The 24,595-nt window shown below is 49.0% G+C and overlaps 1 protein-coding gene across 1 annotated transcript in view; it reads right to left on the reverse strand.

Moving 5' to 3' along the window:
* Nucleotides 1–2,097: 2,097 nt before the first annotated feature.
* Iqce (IQ motif containing E) overlaps nucleotides 2,098–24,595 on the reverse strand; it is a 40,632-nt gene continuing 18,134 nt past the window's right edge. Inside the window, exons 12-22 of the mRNA XM_051205501.1 lie at nucleotides 23,954–24,009; nucleotides 22,566–22,795; nucleotides 19,265–19,369; nucleotides 18,554–18,644; nucleotides 12,897–13,085; nucleotides 11,591–11,614; nucleotides 9,550–9,669; nucleotides 9,094–9,221; nucleotides 8,377–8,483; nucleotides 4,471–4,698; nucleotides 2,098–3,977 (exon numbers count right to left, since the gene is read on the reverse strand). Of these exons, the coding sequence (XP_051061458.1) occupies nucleotides 3,850–3,977; nucleotides 4,471–4,698; nucleotides 8,377–8,483; nucleotides 9,094–9,221; nucleotides 9,550–9,669; nucleotides 11,591–11,614; nucleotides 12,897–13,085; nucleotides 18,554–18,644; nucleotides 19,265–19,369; nucleotides 22,566–22,795; nucleotides 23,954–24,009 (1,406 nt within the window). The 3' untranslated portion in view covers nucleotides 2,098–3,849. The remainder of the gene's footprint in view (nucleotides 3,978–4,470; nucleotides 4,699–8,376; nucleotides 8,484–9,093; nucleotides 9,222–9,549; nucleotides 9,670–11,590; nucleotides 11,615–12,896; nucleotides 13,086–18,553; nucleotides 18,645–19,264; nucleotides 19,370–22,565; nucleotides 22,796–23,953; nucleotides 24,010–24,595) is intronic.

Consider the following 24,595-nt stretch of genomic DNA (forward strand, 5'->3'; position numbering starts at 1 on the left):
GCTTGAGGGATGGCTCAGCAATTACAGGTACTTCTCATTCTTTCAGAGGACCCAGGTTCAATTCCCAGTACCCACATGGTGGTTCATAATTGTCTGTAACTCCAGTTCCAGGGGATCTGATGCCTTCTTCTGACCTCCTAGGGGACCACATGCACAGACCTGTATGTGCAAGCAAAACATTCACACACTTAAATCTTAAAAAAAATTACACATTAAAAAAAGGTGGGAATTGAAGATATTGGACATTGACTTCTGGCAAACAGGCACACACCCCTGAACACCCACAAAAACATGAACAAGCACATACATATATACAAACATTTAAACATTCTCATTACAATTTGGAGATGTGTGTGTATGTATGTATGTACACACACACACACACACACACACACACACACACACACACACACACACGTACCATGACAGGCATACAGGCATACAGACATCAGAGGACAACTGTGGAATCTGGCTCTCCTTCCATCATGTGGGTCCTGAAGATTGAACTCAAATTGTCAGACTTGGCACCAAGTGCCTTTATCTACTAAGCCATCTTGCTGGCCCTAAATTACATTTTTTTTTTTAAAGCTGGGTGTGGCGATTCATGCCTTTAATCTCATGCCAGCCAGAGCTACATAGTGAGGCCCTACTTCAAGAGGGAGACAGAGAGAGAATTAAGACCAAAAGGCCAGGGATCCACTCCTGCTCTGAGCCATTTCAATGGTTTCATTTCCCAGCTTCTAGATGCAACTTTTCTCATTTTAACAGGGCCTTGCCCAGCTGTGGTCTGCACTAGAAAGGTTAGTCAGAGTGGGGTTGCTGTATGCAGGCCCTGTGAGCCTGGGGAGGCAGGAGCTTGGAGAGAGGGCCAGTCTGGGTCCACACCGGCTGTTTGCCTAGGCTCTCTGGTCCTCAGAGTGTCTAAACCACTTGGGGGCTTTCCTCTCCAAGGAGGAATTTGCAATTAGTTTGACCGGGATGTAATGGAATTTTTATTTAGATCTCAAAGGTTAGGGTGCTTTCCCGGGAAGGTATTTATAGCTTGAAAGGAATCTACTCTGCTGTTATCTTGTTCTTTTTCTAATGATTGGTCTCTTCACTAAGAAGGTTCTGGGTCTGGGAGATTGAAGGCACGGTTCTTCTCTTCGGGAGACAAAAATAGACATTTTATCAGACAATGCAGCCAGCATCCCCCAAGTCAGGGTCACTCAGCCACAGACCTTCCATGGTGTTGAAGTGAATGGACAAAAAGCTCCCAATGTGCTATGGAACTTTACAAAACACCAGGCATGGGGCCTGGGCAATCTCTGCTCAGCCATCACCTCCTTGGTGTGAATGGCAGGCACCCTCACCTTTCAGCTTTCCACACAGATCAACTGCAGCAGGACAGGGTCATGTTCTAACTTTTCATGTTACAGGGCTCATGAAGAAAGCATAGGTTCTTCCAAAGTTGGATGACCTACCAGCTTACAGCTGCTTCTTAAGCTCAAGGTGATATGGAGGTGTTGCCATGGAAACAAGGGCACAGTGACATCACTTACCCATCTCAAGTGCACATACCTGGGCTTTCTTGGTTCCTGAGTGCTGGTCTGAGGTCCTCCCCCAGGGATGGGTTTTGCTGCTTCCTACTGCCCCACTGCAACAACCACCTGGGTCCTGGACCAATCACACTCAGCAGGGTTGGCCCAGCCCACAGCCTCTGGCTGTTCATCCTACCACAGCCCTTGGCTATTGGCCTACAGCTCACCTTACCCAGTTTCTGTAGATTTGGCTTTGCCAAATGCCCTAGCTGGCCGTACAGGTGTTGGGGAAATTGTGCCTCTGAAACCAAGCCAAGCACAAGGGGTCTGTCTTTAAAGATCAGGTAAAGTTCAAAGCTGTACTGACTGGCCGGATTCCCAGTCCCTACACTGGCTCCTGGAGAAGCCAGCAGGAACTCTGTGTACTGCCCCTAGGTCCCAGATGGGTTACCCCCCCCCACCCAGGTGCACTCTGCTTCAGATCATCCAGGGGCAGTCTGCTGTAGCAATGGGGCCAGGTGGGGAGCACAGGACACCATACTGCAGCAGCCAAAGACAGAGGCTTGAGGCACTGTCATTTACTGAGGTAGCTTCAAGACAGGTTAACCTTTAATAGATTAGCGGCCGCACCAAAGCTCAGCGGGTGTATAAGCTCTCCTGTTTTCAGGGGTTTGTTCTCAGAAAACTCAAGTGCAGGGACTGATCTTGACCTCACTGCCCGCTGGCCAGGCTGGGTGCACAGGTCAGCCTTAGACGTACAAGCCCTGCCCCTTTTCCTGAGGTGGGGGCAGCCAAAGTGAAGACACCCACCCTGCATCCCCCATCAACCTAGAACTCCTGATTGTTCACTCTCAGAACACGCAATACTCTCAGAACAAATGGCTGCTGTTAAATAAGGGGGGACAGAGTAGCCATATGAGGACTCCTGGCACTCGAGTCTGTAGCCACCTTCTTGTGCCTTAGTGGGTGGGTCTGAAGCTTCAAGTGGTGCATCAATCACAGGGGACACACCCAAGTTGTGGTAGGGAGGCAGATACATCTACAGAGGGCTCCACTCGGCTGCCATTTGGTAAAATTGCCATCAGTTCAAGGGGAAGAAAACTAACTTGGCAGATAGCCCACAGGCCAAGTGCATAAAAAACTGAGCAGGCCAGAGTCATGGCTGAGTTGTCTTTTGCCCCCTGGTGGAGAAAAGGGCTTGGCAGCTGTGCCTGGTCCCATCACAGTATTAGGGGCACTTACCCCTCGCTGGGGCAGGTGGACAAAGTTGGGTTCCCCTTCCTGGCCTCTGGCTGCCAAGCCAAATCTAGCTCCCATCCTGAGGTTCCCATGCCCAGCCTGCTGTGTGCAGTATCAGGCTGGTGTTTTGTGGATGGCCAAGATTAAATGGTCCCTAAGAGCAAACCTCTTGGTGTCCCTATGGATCAAGTCCAAGCAGGAACCTTCTAGCATTAGGTTTTTCCTAAGATAAAAGCAGCCACATGGGGCCAGGAAGTCCTATCCCCAGTGATCTATGGACACATCTCAAGCTACTGGCTGCTGAGTGGGCCAGGTGGCACTGGTGGCCTGCAGATGCCTCTGCACACCCAGGTGACAGGGCTGTCCCTAGGTCTACACTGGAGTTTGCTCTTCTCTGGGACTTCTCTCCTCTGGGATGCTGGGCTGCCTCCTGGCCCTGCTCCCTGCCTTGTGTCTGGGTGACCTGTGGATCTACCCTCTTGGTGCCTCTCGGGAGCTGCTGTACCACCCCATGTGTCACCGTCTGGTGCTCTTCCAAGAGTTCATTCTCCCAGGGCGGGGATGGAGGTGATGGGGATAACAGAAAGGGAAACAAGGAGCCCATGGGACAGGGGCTTGGTTGGGGACCCTGAAGTCCATAGCTTTCATATGACTGCATTCTGCTGTGGGGACAGGAGACTTAGTTGTGTGACCTGTAAGGCACTGGGCAGCACCGGATGAGGAAGGTTGTATCTCAATGGCAGCTGACAGTGCCAAGGTCAAGGGCAGGTGGTAGACTCTGCAAGAGTTCCCATCTTTGCAGGACTCCCTGCTGCCCTGACTTGGAGTGCACATATCTGTGGGCACTGGAAACACATGGGCTACAACGAGAAATGGAAGCGGGAGGTGGTCACCCGCCCTTCCCAGAGAGCAAGGTAGAGCCACCAGGATCCCTCAAAGGCACAGGCACAGAATATAAGAAAACCGATGGCTGAGGTGTTCCCGTGGCATGGCTCTTGCCCTAGCAAGATAGGTCATCTTCTCAAATTCAGTTAGCAAGTCCTCTAATCTGTCCCCACAGCCACCTCACCTGGAGGCAATGACTGGGGTCCTAGAATGGGGAGGGGCTTTTCTTCCTGGGCAGAAACGGCGAAAAGATAATGTCATCCGAGTCATCAGAGCAGATATCCTCCACAGGGGGTGGTGACATGGGCTGCAGTCCTGGGGAAGAGGACGCCACTGGAATGAATCAGAGAGAGAGAGAGAGAGAGAGAGAGGGAGGGAGGGGTCAACCACGTGGAGTAGACAGCTGTGAGCTGTACACATGGCCATCAGCTTTTCCTGGTAAAAAGGGAAAGCCCCACCCACACAGCCGAGGGCCCACCTTCAGAGTCCACCTGCACACTCTACAGAGCCTCTCATTAACGCCTACTCTCGTGCTAGTTTGGCAGCTGCTGCCGACACTAAAACACATGCAGGCCTGGGATGGTGGTGCACACCTGTAATCCCAGCACTTGGGAAGCTGAGGGAGGAGGCTAGGCTGGATTATATAGTGAGTTTGGGGTCAGCCTGGACTACACAGCAAGAGTGGCTCAGAAAACAAAACACGCAAAGGGAAGCAGAACCAATTAGCTACCGTGTATAAAAGGGTCCTGGCTAAAGTGGCCCCCTGAACTTCCTGCCCTGTCTGGTAAGGAGCTGGGATGGGACAGAGGGGACAGAGGGGACATACCCAGGGATGGCTGAGCACTTGTGGTACTGCTGCTCCTTTCGTCACACACATCCAAGCATAGCACATCCTTCACACTGGACTGAGGCACAGCCTCTAGACCAGAAGGGGGTGGACAGTCCCAGTGGCCACCCTGTGGGGAGTTGGGGGCCGAGGGTTGAGAGGGTGCAGGTTCAACTGCAGCGGTGTCTCTCGGCTCCTCCTTGGGACAGAGCCCCACTCTTATTACTCCTAAAGATGAGGGGGGAAATGAGAGGTTACTGATTTTCAATTTAAAAAGAAGATTCTGACCCCACCATGAAACCTGGTATGGCCATCTGCCTCCTCCTTTACAGTTCCCCCACGGTTCAGATAAACCACAACCTCAGGACACGTAATGCCTGTCCCCAACCTTGTTTTCCTTAATGGCATCTCATCTCTGTGTGTGCAGACACCGTGTACCATGGTGCAGAAGTGAGGGCCCTCGGCTCCCACCTGTCTGAGACAGGGCCTTTCTGTGGTTTGATGCTGTATTGCCCCCCTTCCCTGCCCCATCTCCTCACTCGCGTTCTGGGGCTGAGGTGCATATGACTGTGCCTGGCTTCAAACAGGTGCTGGGGATCTGAACTCAGTTCCCCGTGTTTGCGCAAAGTGCTCCACCCACTGACACACTTCCCTGGATCTTTTTTTCTCCCTAGTTGTTCTTCTGTTTCTTAACCTATAATCCTCCTGCCTCAGCCTCTAGATTCCAGGGATTTTAGCCTATGGCAACTAGGTTTAATTTTGTTTTCCTTTTCTTCTTCCTTCTTCTCTCCCATCTCTTCTTAAAAAAAGTTATTTTATGTGAATAGTGATTTTTGCCTGCATGTACATCTGTGCACCAAAATGTGTGCAGAACCTATAGAAGCCAGCAGGGGGTTTGGATTCCCTGGAACTGGAGTTACAGACAGTTGTGGGCTACCATGTGGATGCTAAGAACTGAACCCAGGCCTCAGCCAGATCAGCCAGCGCTCTTAACCAATGAGCCATCTTTCCAAGCCCCTTCCTTCCTTTATGAGACAGCCTCACGGAACCCAGGCTAGCCTCGCAGTCACTATGTGTCTGGGGCTCGTCTGAACGTTCATCCTCCTGCCTATGCTGGGACTGAAGGGCCCCCCTCCATTCAGTTTTCTTTAAAAGCACAGTCAAGGCCTGGGTGTGGCTGTGATGTCTGTAATCCCAGCACATGGGAGGCAGACCCAAGAAGACTATCCGGTAAAGGCCACTCTGGGCTATGGAGTGAGAGCCTGTCTCCATACCCAACCAACCGATGAACACTCCGTCCAACACATCAGCTCAAACAAAGCTGTCGTTCACTTTTCTCCCATGGACATATATCCTGGGGGTCAGCACCTGTTGAGCAGTGGATGCTTCTGGCCAGTCCACACAGGTGGACAAATATGCCACTTTAAAATTTCATTTGACAAGAAGACGAAAGGGCAGCATAAACAATCTTTTCAGCCCTGACCAAATAATTTAAAGGTCAGCAGACCTGGTGAGATCGGCACAGACAGGTTTTTGGAGAACAGTCTAAAGCCTCTGGGGGGCCTGGGGATTACAGGCTGGCAGTGGCTTTGGGGTTCCGGTTCTGTCTGTGTGCCTGCCTCCTCTGAAATCCCAGGGCTTCTGTCTTGGCTCACTGTGCTTTGAAGCAAAGGTTTGGAGCGAACAGCAAAGCTCACAGTTCTGTAGCTCTGACACAGCTTGGAAAGTCGACAGCTGAAGTGGATGTAAGACCTTCAAATGTGACAACACGTTAAACATGATGTGTGTATGGTTCTTTAAACAGGCTTGTTATGGGGCCCCTGGGAACTAAAGGAAAGTGACTTGATACAGTCAGAACCAGCTAAGGGTTGGGAATATGGTTCAGATGTACAGTACATGTCTACTGCCCAATCAACTCCACCCCATGAAGGGCTGAGAATGTGTAATTGGTAGAGTACCCTTTACTGCATGACTGGGGTGTGGTTCAGTGGTAGAGCACCTGCCTAGAATCCCCCAGTGAGGGGCTGGGGTGTGGCTCAGTGGTAGAGCACCCGCCTAGAATCCCCCAGTGAGGGGCTGGGGTGTGATTCAGCAGATCACTTCTCTAGCATGTGTAAAGCCCTGGGTTCCATCTCAAGCACCTCAAGGAAAACAAAAACAGTAGGGAGAGTTGCTAGAGAAGGCCAGCCAGCCCTGGTCTCTGGGTGAGGTTGGAGAGAGAGTCACGAATCACGGCCTTGTCTTCACTGTGTGCCTCTTCTGCTGTCAGAGTTGGGTGTTTGCTGGGGAATGTGCTACCCTGGCCACCACTGCCATACTTTTACCTGAGCAGAGCTGTAGGGCTGCTGGCTCCTCTGCCTCATCTTCGGGCTTGGCAGCCTCCCCACAGCTCTCCTCGATGACCTTTCCTGAGGGATCCCACTCTGTGTAAGGCATGTTAGCCCTGGGCAGGACCAGCCAATCCACCTGCTGTCCCAGCAGCCACCAACCCTCCTGTCCCTGGCACGTCTCTACTCTTGTCAGCCTTAGTTCTACCTCTGACACTCAGCGGCTCAGGTGTCTCTGGGAAGCACCAGGTGACTCAGCTCCCTGGGGTGTCACACGCATCACAGAACCTCAGCTCAACTTCTGTATCAAACATGAGCCAAGTCCCTGGCAGTCTCCTTACTCATCCTCATCAATGCCAGTTACAGTGAGCCACGGCTGTAGCTAAGGCAGGGGTTGCAGGAACAGCCACAGAACAGTAGAACCCATGGGCTCTACTGTTGGGCCGTCTAGCCCAGCTCTCCACTCATGAGGAGAGATGCCCTACAGTCAGGGGCCTACAGGGACATGTCTGTGTGGGCCAGAAGTCACAGATGGGGACAGAGTCTGCCTGTGTCCTGGACTTGATGTTTATGTGTGTGTGTGTGTGGGGGGGTGTATGTGTGTATGTGTTTGTGTGTAGGTAGATGCCAGAGTTTAATCTTAGGTATCATTTCTCAGGTGCTATTAATTTTGCCTTTTATTTTTTGAGGCAGGGTCTCTCACTGGTCAGAACTTAATAATCTGGCTAAGCTGACTGGCCAGTGACCTTCCTGTCTCTATCTCTCCAGCACTGACATAACAAACATGCATCACCATGCCCAGGGGATTTTCAATGTGGGGCCTGGGAATTGAACAGAGTTCCTTTACCAACTGAGCGATTCCTCTGAGCCAGCCTGGGACTTCTTTACCCAATGCTTGCTGTTTTGTTTTCTTCTCCTCCTCTCTCTCCTCTCTCTCCTCTCTCTCTCTCTCTCTCTCTCTCTCTCTCTCTCTCTCCCTCTCTCCCTCCCTCCCCTCCTAATTATTTTAGAGACAGGGTTTCTCTGTGTACCCCTGGCTGTCCAGGAAGGCACTCTGTAGACCCCGCCGACCCCAAACTTATAGAGATCTCCCTGCTTCTGCCTCCCTGAGTGCTTGGACTAAGGGTGTGTGCTACCACTGCCCAGTTTGTTGTTGGTGTTTTCAATGGAACCAGGGCCTCACACACGCTGGAAGTACTCTACCACCATGCTACATCCTCAACCAGCTTTGGGCAGAAAATCAAATGTAAGCAGTGTTATCCTAAACCAGCAATCAGGAGAAAACCCGGCCCAGGGAGCCCTGAAGGCTGAAGAAACAAAAGCCAGGAAAGCTTTGACTGCACGGTTTGGGGTAACCTGAGGACGCAGGGCCCATGCCACTGCCATTGCTGATGCAGTCTACGGGCCCGAACCCCAGCAGCAGCTCAGGAGAGAGTCTCTGATCTTCAGGCATAGGCAGGGGCTTAGGCTGAGGCCCGACAGTGGGGACAAGCCCCTTGCATTCTCACCCAGCCTTCTTTTGGCTTAACCCTTGCAGAGTCACCTCCCCCTTGTGGCAGAACCAACTGAATGAAATTACCTGGAGAAGGTGCGAGGGTGGGTGAGGGTGGGGAGGTGGATCCTGAGGGTGAGGCTGAGACAGGGCCCTTCTGAGACGAGGCTGCAATCCCTCTGCAGCAGTTGGCACTGGAAGACAGAAAATTCTGGCTGAGCCAGGGCTGGAGAACACAGACCTGGCCTGCCTGCCATTGCACTCTGATCCATGGGGCCACAGCTACTTCCGCAGATAAACACTGAGCAAGTGTGTCTAGGGCCTTGACAATGGTGGTCCAGAGAGCCTATGACCTTGGTTGGTTCATGTCTTCAAGGCCATGCTTCTTGGAACTCGATCTGTACAACAGGCTGGCCTCGAACTCACAGAGGTCATCTTGCCTCAGCCTCCAGTGCTGGCATTACAGGTGTGTACCACTGTGTTCAGCTACATTTTTCTTTAAAAGGAGACAGTAGGTGAGCCCAAGCCCACAGTGCCCACACACTACAGGCCCTGTTCCACACACCTCCTCGCTTCCCCATCATGGAGGCATGTTCTAGGAAGGTTTTCTCCAGAGGGCAAGAGCCTACAGTCTACCCTTTACCCAAAGTGAAGCTTAGATATCCCTAAAGGCCTTCACTTGTTATGGTGAACTGCCAGACCATGGCTCACACAGCAAGTGTCATAACAACACATCATTACAAATCCCTCTGGAGACCTGGCTAGTCCCAAAATGGGGGCCCCTCCCACTGTGGCCGTACTCACATGAACCTGGCCTGGGCCAGGTATCCCCGGAGGATGGACTGGATGACAGTGATGGCCTCCTCTTGTACTGGGCTGTCTTCAGGCGGGGAGATGGGGCTCGGGACACTGGGTGTGGGAGACCTCGGCAGCTAATGACAACAGGAGAGAGACCTGTCTGGGGCCACCCTGCTGTTTCCAAATGCAGCATGCAAGTATCTGGGGCAGGAAGGGTGGGGCTTTCCAGCTACACCCCAAAAGTGCTCCTCATCAGCCACTGCAGTCACTGAGGCCTGCTCCTTCTACACTTCAAGGCTAAACCGGCCCGGGATGTGTCAAAGGGGCCACTGCTGGGCTGTCCCTGGCGTGGGACACCAGGAAGACTAGAAGGCTGCAGAGGGCTTGAGATTCCTTTGCTAAAGAAGTATAAGGGGCCGAAGAGGGGTCGAGCAGCTGGTGTCCGCCCAGCCAGACAGTTACCTGGTTGGGAAGGCTGGGAGAACCCGGCAGGCTGGGAGGCCTGGAGGCTGGAGCTTTGCTTCGTAACAGCTTCGAGCGAGCTAGGTGTCCTCTGAAGGCTGCCTGGAGCACAGTTGCTGCCTGGCAGGAAAGAGGGAAGGACACAGTTTCTAGAAGATGGTACTGGGTAGAGATTAAAGGGGACTGGAGAAAACTCCCCTTCCTGCTGTGTAACCTCAGGGGCATGTCACAGTGCCTCCCCTCTGCCTCCTCCTAACCCCACATGCTGGCACACGCACATGTGCCCGTCCCAAGCGAGAGGAAGGAGCGTGCTGACTGCCACAGCAGACCAATCCTCAATACAGTCGAAACTGCTGCTAAGTCAGTTACACCAGCTGCTAATATTAGTTCAGACTTCACACATTGTTTTGCCTTTCTGAGTCAGGGTCTTGCTACGTAGCTGTGGAAGACCTCTTACATGTGCTGAATTCCCTGCTTTGCCTCCTAAGTGCTAAGATTACAGGTGTACACCATAATGCCTGCCCTTCAGATTTCACACAATGGTAAGTCTTCACAGTGGGGCTGGTCTGTTTCATCTACTTTCTTTCACGCTCATCCTCCAGTCCCAAAAGCTACAGAGAACTCTTTTTGTTTTTAAGTGCTGACGGCTGAACCCAGGGCCTTTTGCATGTTGGGTAAATACTCTACCACTGAGCCACACTCCCAGCCCCCTCACTGGGGGATTCTAGGGAGGTGCTCTACCACTGAACCACAACCCCGGAATCTCACTGGGGGATTCTAGGCAGATGATCTCTACTGGGGCAGGGGGTGTGGCTCAGTGTTACAGCATGCAGGAAGCCCCCAATAACAAATATCAGTCTCTTATTCCAATCTCACAGCCACCAGAACCTACTTCTTCTTCTTGTTAGCTCTCCTGTTGGGACAACCCTACTGTCCTTTCCATGTATTCCCCCCCCCCCCGCCGGAGGGGGGGCACTTGGACTGCAGGATGGCAGCTTTAGTCCTCAAAACACCTTTGTTCTCCCTGCTTTACAGCATGTGTGTTCTGGCATCTCTGGCTGAGCACATGGGATTGCTCAACTCCAAACTGAAAATGGGAGTGGAGGAACATGTATGTAAGTGAATTTTTAAAATGCGAAGTTATTCAGGTGTTCATTTTACTCATGTATTTTAAACTCTGTCTGAATTTGAATTCATTTCCCAAAAATCAGGACTTAAGGAAATGCCGTTAAGTACCCCTTGGCTGGGCTAGAGAGATGGCTCAGCGGTTAAGAACACTGGCTGCTCTTCCAGAGGTCCTGAGTTCAATTCCCAGCAACCACATGGTGGCTCACAACCATCTGTAGTGAGATCTGGTGCCCTCTTCTGGCGTGCAGGTGTTGTATACACAATAAATCAATAAATTGTAGTGAGAGATTCACTCTGTCCATACCTGTTGCACTGACCATGCCCACTGTGGGTGGGGACAGGTGCAGATGTGACCTGGGGGAACTAGGTCAGGGGTAGGGGACCTGGGAGCTCTCTCTTGCTTATGGGAAGGAGACAGAGGGCATCCAGAGGCATCTGTGGGACTGGAACCTACTAGTGATCATCTGTCTCTGATGTAAGTTATTTCTCCTAAATAAACATCTATTCAGCCTGTTTTCCCCGATCCTTATTTTTCCACCATAATAAATCTTAAAAAAAAAAAAGTAAAAATAAAAAAGAGAGCACTTTCTGTGCAAGCATAAAGACCTGAATTTAAATTTTCTACACCTCCATAAAGTCAGGGTGGTCACATGTGTCTGTCAACCAGCACACGAGGGGTAGATGCAGCCTTAGCCAGTCTAGGTTCAGTGGTGAACTCTGTCTCAAGGGAATAAGGAATAAGCAGCTCCCGCCTTCCTCTGACCTGCACGCATAATGGCATCCCTTACACAAGTGCATATGGCACCTCCCCACATCCCCGCAGCCACCATGCCCTCTCCCCTACTACTCCTAGGTTATTTTATACCACAGTAAAAAGAGGAGTTTGGAAACTTGTAAAATTGGCCCAGCTTACCTCATCCAAAGCTGCTTTTCTTTTCTAAAATAAGGAAATCGAGAAATGAATTAATATGAGCAGAGTGAAGTCTTAACAGAGGTTTCCATTCCTTAAAAGAATATTCTCCTTGGTATATGTGAAGGTTAACCTTCATTATCAACTGACTGGATTTAGAATCACCATGGAGACACACCTTTGGGTGTGTCCGTTAGAGGCTTTCTAGACTGAGTTAACTGGGTGGGAAAACCCACCCATGTCATGGGCTGAGGCCCTGAACTTTGTGGAAAGGAGAATGGGGCTGAGCATGGAGTCAGTTATGTCTCTGCTGCCTGACTGTGGACACGATGTGACCGGCTGCCTCACACTCCTGGTGCCATGACATGACCAACACAAACTGTGAGCCCAAATCTACCCTTCTGTCTTTGAAGTTGCTTCTGATTGATAGTTTTGATACAGCAACAAGAAAAGCATCTCACTATGCAGTGATGGGCTCTGTGATGTTTTTGTTTATCATGCAATTTGATGTTCACTCTCATCTCAGCCCCTCCTGCATCCACCCTAGTTTCTACTACTCCATCTGCAACAGCCAACGAGGGACAAAGAGGGCATAGTAGGCAAGTGGCTTCGAAGACACTAGTGGCATAGGTGGCTTGGGAACCTTCTTTGGCCAGAAATCAATGACATGTTCGGTAAGACAACAGCCACGAAGGCCAGACCAAAGGGGCTCCATGTCCATATTTGGACAATATGAAAATAATGACTGCAATTAACTTTAAAAATGCTTCAATAAATAAAAGAATCTGAGCTCATACTAACTCTCTTCCCATGAGGGATAGAGGGAGGCAGGGAGGGGCTCCTGTGTTCTATGAGAAGGGGATCATCCAACAGTTCTTGCTCTGAAACTGGTACCACCTAGAAAAGGGAGCTTGCCCTGTCTCCTCAGGAGCACCTGGGTCCATGCCCAATGCTGAGTAATTGGTACTTATGCCAGGGAAACTGACAAAGTCTTGTGGCCATCCAAGATGGCTGAAGCTAGGTCACTGGGCTGGTAGTTTTGTTTTTAAGAGATGGTGTCATGGGGCTTGGGCTGACCTTGAACCCCTGATCCTCTTTGGTAGTAGGACCGCAGGAGTGCACCACCTCTCCTTTCAAGGGGCCAGCGCTTACAGCCCTGCCCTCTGTGAGCCATCCCATTCTAAGCACCAGTGGATGACTGGGGGTGGGGGTAGGTGAATGTGCTGAGTGGACGTGCGAAACACACTGGGTAATGGAGCACACAAATGCCAGATGTTCTCTGCAGCTGGACTTGGACCGGGAAGCTCACCTTGTGTCTGTGGGCCTTCCACCGGGCCTGCAGGGTTCTTATGGCAGCCTCCCTCCTCTCTTCAGAGCATGGGGTGGGTGGCTGGGAGCCAGCCCCGTCACTAGCACTGTTGTGGGAGTCCGGATCGTTGTCAGAGTCCGGCTTGGAGTGACCGCTGCAGGGTGATGGTGCGTGGAGCTCTGGGTAGGCCTGCAGGAAATGAAAGGGGGTCAGTGGCGTTAGTGATGTCAGCAGCGGGCAGCAGACAGGATATTAACCAGGATATGACAGGCCTTGCTCATCAGACAGTAGACTTAATAAAGCAAAGTCTGAGCCCGGAGCAGCGGCAGTCTTTTTTGGGCTCTTTTTAAAGATTGATGTGGTATGATAAAAGTAGGATTTGGGAGATTGAAGTAGAGATGTTTCCAGTGTAGGTTTTGGCAGGAAGAGGAACTGAACCATTGAAATGCCACTGGCTTCTAGGTAGTGCTCTTGAAATCTACCCACCAGGGCTCTTCTCAATAAAATTCACATTACTGGAATATTCTTTCCTCACGTCAAAAGGCAGGTGCAAGGCTGGGGAGACAAGAGTGTTTGCTGCACAGGCATGAGGCCTGTTTCTTGGCATCCATGTAAAAAGCCGGGAGTGGCGACGTGTGCTTGTAATCTCAACTCTGGAGAGGCAGAGACAGGCAGATCTCTGGAGCCGGCCGGTTGGCCAGCCCCGCCTCCTCCTCTATGTGTACTTCACTGGTGCCCACGTTAACGACAGGTTCAACGAGGGAGCATGCTACCACAAACAGCCATGTGAGAGATATGCATATCCAGTAGGTGGCTGCACTGAGACCAAGATTTTTATTTGTTCTACTTAAAGGTATTTTGACATGTGTGGCCATGCTGGCCCTAGACAGATGGGACAGACCCCAGGACAAGCAGGGTGTCCCTGGGAGGGAGGCTGTATAGGCAATTCACAGGCCCAGCCACACCCTACCCACCTCCTCTATGTAATCTTTGTGCTGCAAGATAGTAGTGTCTTTTCTTCTTAGTCACTGAGGACCAGGGACTCAGCAACTAGGATCCCCTGTGGCTCAGTGGTCACCACAACTGTTCAAACCAGATGACTTCACGCTCAGTCATGTGCTCTTCGTGTCCTGTCCTGCTCACAGTGTAGGCCCTGGCTCTCCCTGTGACAGCTTCCTGCCCAAACCCATCTTTTTTCAGTTTGTTTATTTATTGTATTTGTAGGTTTGTGCGTGTGTTTGTGCATGGAGGCTGGAAGAGACTGTCAGATGTCCTGCTCTATTACTCTGCTTTATTCTCTCAAGAAAAAAACATCCCTCACTGAATCTGAATCTCAGCTGGTAGCCAGCAAGTCCGGGCTACCCTCCTCTCTCTGTTCCCAACGCGTCTTCATGCATGTGGAGCGAAAGTGCTGTTGCCTGCTAAGGCACCTCCCAAGCCCCCGAGGCTGGCCTGGCACTCTGCATCCTACTGCCTCTGCCTCGGGAGTGTTGGCGTCATAGGCTGCACCACCACGTACCACCCGTGAAGGGCTGTTTATTATGCATTCACATATCAGGCCCCCCTGGAGCAAAGAGTAGCACAGAAGTTTAGCTCCAAGGTACTAGTTTCCACCTGTGCATGTGTAGGGGTGACACATGGGACAGATTAGAAATGGGGTACATTCTAGTTCTTGGAAATGAAGGTGTCAAAAGCCTGGAGAACAGAGACCAGAGGGCCTCTTGCTGATCTTTGGAGTTGGAGAATACCCAGGTAACCTTCACAATGACAAAGCCTCCCCAACTGATAGCAAATCCTGAGACTTCCATAAAAAAAAAAAAAAAAAAAAAAAAAAAAAGGAAGAGACCTGATGTCACAGGCCTGTAATCCCAGCATTCAAGAAGCCAAGGCAGGAAGATTGTAAATTCAAGGCCAGCCTAGGTAACTTGGTGAGTCCCTGTCTCAAAATAAAACATAATAAGGCTAAGAATATAGTCTGGTGGTAGAGCACCTGCCTAGAATCCCCCAGTGAGGGGCTGGGGTGTGGCTAAGTGGTAGCGCACCTGCTGCATAATATTTGTTTAACTATGCAAAGTTGTGTTGCATTTATATTACAGAATAACTGTTTAACTATGTAAAAATGTGTTGGATTTATTTAATTATGTAAAAATGTGTTGCTGTTTTACCTGATCTGCCTAAGGTACCTGATGGGATGATAAAAAGCTAGATGAACAATAGTGAGGGAGGAGGTAAAGGTGGGACTTCCAGATAGGTGGAGTAAGTAGGAGGAAGAATTTGGGGTGGGGAAACAAAGAAAAAGAAACTGTATGACACCAGGGGCCAGACAGACAGACATAGAGGAGGCAGGAAAGTAGGACATACAGAATGAAAGATAAAAAAGCTCCAAGGCAAAATGTAAATGAATAGAAAGTTAAATTAAGTTAAAAGAGCTAGTGGGACAAAGCCTAAGCCAAGGCTGAGCATTCATAATTAATAAGTGTCTGTTATGATTTGGGGGCTGGCAGTTCAAGAAAGTCTGCTACATTTGTTGCCTAACATGGGGCCTAAATTTCCATATAGGGCTTGGGCTTGAGAAAGCAAAAAAAAAAAAAAAAAAAAACCACACACACAAACCCCCTTGACACCGCTTCCTAGAAGCCTGGTGTTCTCAGCACGCAGAGGCAGAGGTACAGCTCTGCCATACAGCAAACACTTGGGCAGCTGGCTGTTAATTAGAAACAACAAGCTAAGTAAAAAGGTCTGCCACAGTGTGGCCACCAACTTCCTATAGCTGTGGCAGTTAAATGCAGTCCTGGTTAAACACAACTCTCAGCCAGGCCCACAGGGCTTCAGCTGTCATGGACCTGAGCAGGGAAGATCCAATCATCAGTGCAAACCCACATGAGAATGCAAACCCACATGAGGTGCACAATAAACTAGGTCCAGATGGAAATAAAACTCTAGACAGGTTACAGTGCACTTAAAAATATGTGGATATGTTAAGAAAGAACAGAAAACGAGTTCAGTCATAGGAAATCTTGGCTACAGACATAAAGAAATAAACCAAGAAAAACTACAAGACAGGTGACATGTATGTATGTATGTATGTATGTATGTATGTATGTATGTTCTCAGGGTCCCCCAGGGATGCCATCACCCCCCCAGACAACAGGAAGCAGCCGACTGAACACAACACCCACATATCCAAGAGGTAGTGTGGGTGGGTTTTGGTCATTTGGTGGATTCTGGATGTTTGTCATCATTTGGGGGATACAGGAATATAGGATAAAAAGACAACTATTAACCTCAAATATTTTACATTGGTATGGATTTTGGTATATTGATACAAATTTAGTTATTTTTTTGTTATTCTGTATGTATACCCTTGTTTGGGGTATCCTGCTTATATAGCTTACTTAAAAATGTAATATATACTTAAGAAATGCAGGCTAGAAGTTAGACATCTATAACAATCAAACTTCTTTTTAAATATTTATTTATTATATATATAGTATTCTGCCTGCATGTATGCCTGCATGCCATAAGAGCACCAGATCTCATTTTAGATGGTTGTGGGCCACTATGTGGTTGCTAAGGTCCTCTGGAAGAGCAGCCAGTGATGTAGCCCAACAATCAAACTTGTATTCATGTCATGTTAGGTATGTTTTCAAGGCTAAACAGGTATATTTTAGATACAGATAGTCTTTAAATGCTTCAGAGACCTACATGATATGGCATTAAGATGTTTAATAACCCAAGGTTTTTCATGACAGTGAGACCCATCTGCTCCTGGCAGCACCAATCTACTTCATAAAAGGATGTTGGGCATTAAGGAACCTCCATATGGAGCTCACTTTCACTGTGGCAAGGCTGGCCATTGGGGCAAGAAACTGCCCTTGCCTCAACTGCTGACTGTATACTGTACAAACTGAACAAGCAGGACACATAGGAAAGACTGTCAATCTTTGCCAAGACAAGGGAGGACGGTCCTTTGAAATTTCTGTTTCACAGAAAGGTCTGTCAGATATTCTAGGTCTGTAGGCCCAAGATGGATGCCCCAACATTGCAGAGGAAACTTGGGTGACTGTCCAGTGAGCCAGCTGCTTCTGTCATTTCTGTAGTTTTGGAAATTACTTGCTCTGCACTTCCTGTTTACTCAGGTATTATTACTTCCTTCTAGGGTCTCTGATGGAGTTGAAGATGAGATGGTTATAGTTTTCCTTGTTACCAAATTCGGAAAAGAAACTTATAGAAAAGATGAAAAGTTTGTAAGGTTGAGAAACATAAAAGTATGAATTGTTTATTTAAGAAAATGTTTTGAGGTTTAAAAAGATAATTTTGGGTTGGTAATACAAGTTAGGATAGACAGTAAATTAGGTATACAACTCAACTTTGGCCTCACCAAGATAGGACAGATGGAGTATTTTCTTTGAATTTGCCAAGTGCAAATGGCCTGTTGCTGTTGTTGTTATTATTATTGTTATTGTTATTATTATTGAGACAGAGTTTCTCTGTGTAGCTTTGTAGACCAGTCTGGCCTCGAACTCACAGAGGTAAGTGCTGGGGTTAAAGGTGTGTGCCACCACTGCCTGGTTTGAACTGGATGTTATAAATATAATTCTTACTTGACTGATGGGAGATGTCATTCTATAAATATGTTTCTCTTATTGGTAAATGAATAAAGCCCCGTTGGCCAATAGGAAAGCAAGATAGGCAGGGCTAGGAGACAAGGAGGAGAAATTCTGGAAGTAGTAGTAAGGAGATTCAAGATGTAGAAGAGACTTGAGAGAGAAAAGGCCCAGACCCTCTCTCTGGTAACATAAGACCACATAGAAATACTTAGATTGATAGAAATGGGTTAATATTTAAGACAGAGCTAGCCAATAAGAAATGCTAGTAACTGGCCAACAGCTTTATATCTAATATAGCGTCTCTGTGTGTTATTTTGGGGCTGACGTGGCTGTGGGACCAGGCTGGTGGGAAAACTGCTCGTAACACTTGATATTTGTTCTTATTGTTTGTTCTTATTGTTTGTTTTTGTTTGTTTTTTTGAGGCTATCCTGGAACTAGTTCTTGTAGACCAGGCTGGTCATAAACTCAAAGTGATCCACCTGCCTCTGCCTCCCGAGTGCTGGGATTAAAGGCATGCACCACCACCACCCCGCAATACTTGTTCTTATTGTATATAGTCAGTCTTACTATGTTAAAGCTAAAACCTGTTTGTTTAGACAAAACTGTAGAAGTACCTGCCTAGAATCCCCCAGTGAGGGGCTGGGATGTAGCTCAGTAGTAGAGAACTTGCCTAGTATATATAAAGCCATGGGCTCTAATCTGCCCTACAAAACCAACAAAACAAATATGGGGGTGGGGAAGACAGGGAAGTTGCAGCAGGATACTTGGTTAGGCAGCATGTTCTGGAACTCATATCTATGCAGGTTAGGAGTGAGCTATTCCTCCTCCCTTCCTTTCTGGTCTTCTTGCCTCTGTAGAGCAGCACCTATCCTGTTCAAACTGCTTAAGACCCAAGGTCAGCCTTGGCATCTACATGCATCATCCAGGTTACGGAGATCACTAGGGCAGGTGACAGGTGGTGGATCATGGAGAAGTTGTATGTGAAGACAATGGTGACAAGCCCCGCCCATGCCTAAAATGGAGGGAACAACACAGCCACGTGGTACCTCCTGGGTGTCTGCTACAGCAGAGTCTTTCTCTTGTCTCTTAGCTTCTTCCAGTTCTTGACACTTGTTGGTGAGTACTTCAATTTCCTCTCTAGAGCACAAAGGGAAAAGATGGCCCTTAGTCACCATCTAGTAGGGAACAGCCCTCCTACAGTGACTGGGCAGTGCTGCATGGGGACAGACTACGGGAACAGGCAGGCTTCTGGTAACTGATGGCCACCAGCAATGCCACTGCAAGGGCATTCTAAATTGTCACCTGTGTTCTGAGAGCCTTGGAGGGCAGGGCTGAAGATGCCAGGCCCAGCCCCATTTCTGAAATATCAGAATTGGAAAACGGGTCTGTGGTAAAGTGCTTGCCTAGCACACGGCTGTCCTGGGGCCAACTCCAGCACTACATCAACAGCGGAGCACACGCTGGTGATCTAGGCATTTGGAAGGTAAAGGCAGGAGAATAAGAAGTTCAAGGTCATTTTTGGCTACACTAAGTTCAAAGTCAGAGTCAGGTACATGAAACCCCATCATACACCAACCCAGGGAATTTAAGTATGGGGACACACATTTGTAATCTCGGGAAATGGGGTTCTGAGTGGCTGAAGCTGCAAAGTTGCAATCTGAGGCCAGTTTGCAGACAGTGAGAGCCTGGGTCAAACAAAATAAAACAAAAACATAAAGTCAAAACACTATGTAAAATACTCAGTTCAGTGTTCCTACCTCAAAGCCTGTTCCTGTTCCCATCTTTCCTTCTCGCCTTCTCTGGCCATCTCCAGCTCCTTCTCCAAGTCCATCTTGGCCTGCAGCAGCTTATTCATCTCCACACTGAGAGACAGAAGCAGACATTTTCAAGGTCACTAGGCTCAAGGCTAGCACAGCTGAAGGATGTTTCACGGACATGTCACCCTGCCTCCTTCCTTAGGCACTGAATCTAGACAGGCCCTTGGTCCTAAGGACAGGGCCAGAGCATCTCTGAGGGTGCCGACTCTGCTGCAAACACCACTGTGGAAGGAGTTAACTTGAGCAAAAGCAGGCAAGATCCTACCCTGAGACAGAGACTTCTACATGACAAAGGAGGACAGTTGAGTGATGCAGCACCTTCCTCAGTGCAGTGTCTGAGCCCAGGAAGGACCTGCTCTGCTCTGGCTTAGACACAGCTGACAGGCCCTGGGGCAGGTGCTTGCACTAAGACATGGATGACACCACGGCCATGTACTCAGCTCTGATGAGATTCTCTTTAAAAGTCAGACCTGCCACTTATTGCCGGTGACCCGCTTCTCCAGGTCCCTGCTAATGTCTGCAATGAATGACCTTGAGTGTGTAGCATAGTAGACTGTCACATAGTAAGAGCTTTGTAAGCAGTAACTGTCCTGTCACCTCACAGCGTGAACTGTAGCTCCCACACGTGGGTTAAAACTAGCCGGAAGGTGGTGGCTCATGCCTTTAATCCCAGTACTTGAGATACAGCGGCAAGCAGATCTCTGAGTTTGAGGCCAGCCTGGTCTACAGAGTGAGTTCCAGGATACCTAGGGCTGTTACACAGAGAAACCCTGTGTCTAAAAACCAAAACCAAAATGAAACGAAACTAAAAACAGTAAGAAAACTTTAAAAAGATGTGTTTCACTTTATGTGTATGAATGTTTTGCCTCTTGTATGGGCATCACATGCAAGGTCAGAAGAGCATGTCAGAGTCCCTGGAACTGGAGTTATGAATTGCAGTATGGGTGTTGGGAATTGAACCTGGGTCCTCTGCAAGAGCAACATGTGTTCTAAGCCATGGAGACATCCCTCTGGTCCCCTGTGTTAAACATTTTACAAGGACGACCAATTAGAATGTCTGTGACTGGGCAGAGTTGGAATGTTACTGGTCCAAAGCCAAGTTAGCTGGAACCCCATTAGTCCTACACAGCGTTTATGCCCACCTCTGTGTCTGACCTAATACCCATGTGACTTTTCCTCTCAGAAGGTACAAGCAGACCACTGGCTTCCACCAACCCAAAGGCTAAGAATGTCCCCACACTGGGTGGTGGTGGCACATGTCTTTAATCTCAGCACTATGGAGGCAGAGGAAGGTGGATCTCTGTGAGTTTGAGGCTAACCTGGTCTACAAAGAACAAGTTCCAGGACAGTTAGAGCTGTTATACAGAGAAACCCTGTATCAAAAAACAGCCGGGCATTGATGGTGCACATTTTTAATCCCAGCACTCAGGAGGCAGAGGCATGTAGCTCTGTGAGTTCGAGGCCAGCTGGTCTACAGAACGAGTTCCAGGACAGATTCCAAAACAATACAGAGAAAGTCTGTCTCCAAAACCCCAAAACCAAACCAAAACAAAAAACCCAAATAAACAAAAATCCAAAACCAAAAAAAGAATGTTCCCTGACAGCATCTGAGGCCATAGCAGAGATTCCCTGGCTCTACTGTACCCGCCTACCTGGTTTCCACCAGTGTTTTCTAAATCACCCTGACTTAGGACTTTCATAGTTCTGCTACTTTAAAAACTTCATGAAACTGTCACCACAGTGGAACACAGTATTTGAGGTAACTATAGTCACTCATATCTGGCTACAGAATAAACTGTTAACCACTTTGGAGTGAGAAGAGTAGTTTTTTATTATTTTGTTTTGTATTCATGACAGCTTAATAGAAAATGAAGAAGTAAGTTACTCCCCAATGACAAATGAAATTTAAATTATTGTCATATATGTGTGTGTGTGTGTGTGTGTGTGTGTGTGTGCATGTGTACTTGTACATGTACCATGGCCCGCATGTGGAGAGCAGGGGAAAACTTGGGGGAGCTGGTTCTTTCCTCCTGCCATGTGGGTCCTAGGATCTAATTCAGGACACCAGACTTGGTGGCCAGTGCCTTTATCTGCTCTCAGGTCAGGTTGACTATCATGATTTAAAAATCTTTGCATGAAATGCTATTTTTTTTTTTTTAACAAGGAACTCACCATAAATTCTCATCAATGCTTATAAAACCAGGCCACAAGGCAGATAGGTCCCTGCCCTGTACATGGGTCACAATTTGTAGGATTTGGAAGCCCTGAACTTTTACATTGTTTGCCTTCCCCCAACTCCATGGTACTGGGGCTTGAATTTAAATTGGCTCTCAAGCTAGACAAATGCTGCTCCACGGTTAGATCTCACATGCTATGTAAGTTCTGTCCCGCTGAATTACATCGTCAGGCCTTGAATTTTTAAGTTTCACCATGTAGCAAGCCTTACATAGTTGAAATCCTCCTGCCTCAGCCTCTCAAGTGTTGTGATTACAGGTGCATGCCATACCTGGTGAGAATCTGTTTCTCTACCTAGCTTTCCAGGGGGCAGAGCCTTGGGCCCTACAATTCCTAACCTCTCTAGCTGAACAGGGCTTCACAAACTGCAATCCTTACCAACCCCCTTCCATGGGGGAGGGAGGGAGGGATCTGGGAACCTAAGGCATCCCTAACCAGCACCCAGGCAGTAAGGGCTAAGACCCTCAATCCCAGTTAGCTTCCAACTTAGCATCCCTAGCCAGATCAGAGGTTGGTGGAAGCTGAGGCCCTGCATTTCCCAACTAGCTTTCAATAGGACAGGGCTTAAGGTGGGCAGGGCTTGAAACCCTAAGCTCTCAATCAGGCCCTGGGCAAGCAGGGCAAGATGAGGGGTATGTTTAGGAGAAAGGCCCAACATTCGGGTGGGTGGGGCCCAGACTTGCCTGTCCTCAGGACTTCCCAAGCAGGCGGCAGGTAGGCCTTGCTTCACAATTTTACAGGTGGGTGGGGCCCGAGGCCCTTTCTCTCCAACAGCTTTCAGGGTGGACAGGGCTAGTGGCCTTGATCACAGTTTTATCACAGCAATTTAAAAATAGCTAAGACAGAGTTGGGCCTTGAACTTGTGATCTCCCTGCCTACACCTCTCCAAGTGCTGAAACCGCAGGTGAATGCTGCCCCACCTGTGATACGGGTGCTCAGTGCTATGAAGCAGGGATGCACTTAACTCCTACAGGCTGCACTTCTGCCCTCCAAGTTAGACGCTTACTCTTTCTCCAGCAGCTGTGCCTGCAATGCGCTCCGCTCCCCTTTCAGGATCTTCAGGGTTCCCTCAAGAGGCTCCTGGTCCTCAGACGAATCCCCTTTGGGCTGGTCCTCTTTGGACTGGTCTCCTTTTGGCTGCTTTTGCACCGAGATGTTGGAGGAGGAGCGGACCAGGGGATTTGGCTTGACCAGATCTGAATTAGATGGCTTTGGGTTTTCTGCAGAACTCACTTTCTGGAAGCAATGAAGCATCTGTTAACATGACCTCTGTGAGACAGACTCAGGGGCAGCTGATCTCCAGTGTGTGGGAGCTTGCTGTGGGGGCCCAGTCTCCCCTTCCCAGAAGCCAAAACCGAAGTGCAGAGAGCTGGCCAGGCCCAGAGGCAGGACCCAGTCAGAGCTACCAACACTGTACCACCAGGGCCACCAGGGAGGGAGGAGGTAAGGAGGGTGTAGTCATTTCCAACCCTGTGCTTGACGTTAAACTGGTCCACCTCTGTTTCAAAGCAACAGGCCTTTCCTATTGTGTCTCTGATGTACCTGGGTTTTCTGTATTTCCCAGGATGCTTTACGTACCAAGTATTTCCACAAGCACAGAAACTTCTTCTACTTTCACCTTTGTCTACTTTTCTACTAATTTGTCAGTGTGTGCCTATAATTTAAATATTCTCCTTTGGGCTTTGGATGGCTTTGATAAACAACTGAGGGGACTCTGGTTCCTAACTTTTTCTTTCAATATTGGGGATGCAACCCATGCTAAGCAAGTTCCAGGCAGGTGCTCTAGCACTGAGCCACACCCCATCTTTCACTGTTGGGTCTAGGCAGGTGCTCTGTTCATGAGCCTTGGCCCTTGCCCCTTACCTAGAGTCTAGGTAGGCATTGTTTCATTAAGTTACATCCCTGGCATTCTATCTCAAGATCCTATCAGGATGGACAGGTTCCCCAGAGTCAGGCTCCTCTGTGGGGCTGGTGTGGAGGTGGGGGGGGGGGAATGAGGCTAGCCTCCCATGTTCCCTGGTCAGCAATGTATAGATGAAGTGACTGCTAAGAACTGAAGTATTATATAAAAGTTTGGAATTTGCAGATGTATGCATGCATCAGGCTAGACCACAGGCACTTCATGGTCATACATACATCCACCTGTGGGACAGGAAGCCCAGTAATGGGTTCTTGGGCCTGGCCCTCTGTAAGTAAAATGAGGGCTGTGAATGACACAACCTCAAGTCTTCCCCAGACCTGCAAGGAGTTCATCTTGCCTGTGTACTTAGTACTGTGTACTAAGGCCTGCTGAGTGCCCTTACATTACTTTGCAACTCTGTATCCCCACTGAACCAGACAATGGCTGCTCTTTGGCCTAGGTAGACCCTGATGAGACATTAGCCCTGCACTTACCTTTTCCAACTCTGCGATGCGTCTCAGCAGCCGGGGCTTGCTCCAGTCTACGTAACCTAAGGAGGGCAACAGGGTTTATAAGACAGTGACAAAGGGCTCTGTAGCAGGACTACTCTTCTCAGGCATGGATTCAGCCTCCCATTACACAGATCGACAGCCAAGCCACAAACCCCAGCTGGGCACGTGCTTGTCACCAGAGGGCTTCTTATCTCACATAAATCAGGCTGGCTTCGAACTTAATATATAATAACTGAGGAACTTCTGATCTTTCGGCCTCCATCTCCTGTGTACTGACATTCATACTCTATCAAGCCTGGTTTATGTGTTGATGGGGATCGAAAATCGGTGCTCCATGCATGACAGGCAGGGACTCTCCTGAGCCTGATGATTTTCACTTTGCCAAACTCCAAATGCTAGGCTCACTCTTCACACCTGAGACACTCAAGGCTTGGGTACCACATGGTCACTCTGGCCCCTGCTGGCCCTGTGCTACTAGCTGGCCCTCATTAGCTAACTTAAATGCCTTAGGCTTAAGACTTGGCTCTGCTCTTTTCCTGTGTCCATCTTGCAGGGAGCTGTCACTTGACTCTGTCTATCTGCCAGGGACCTGCAGCACATCCAGTTCTCCAGCATGGCAGGCGC

Source organism: Phodopus roborovskii, unplaced genomic scaffold (genome assembly GCF_943737965.1).
Source record: "Phodopus roborovskii unplaced genomic scaffold, PHOROB, whole genome shotgun sequence".
NCBI lineage: Eukaryota > Metazoa > Chordata > Mammalia > Rodentia > Cricetidae > Phodopus > Phodopus roborovskii.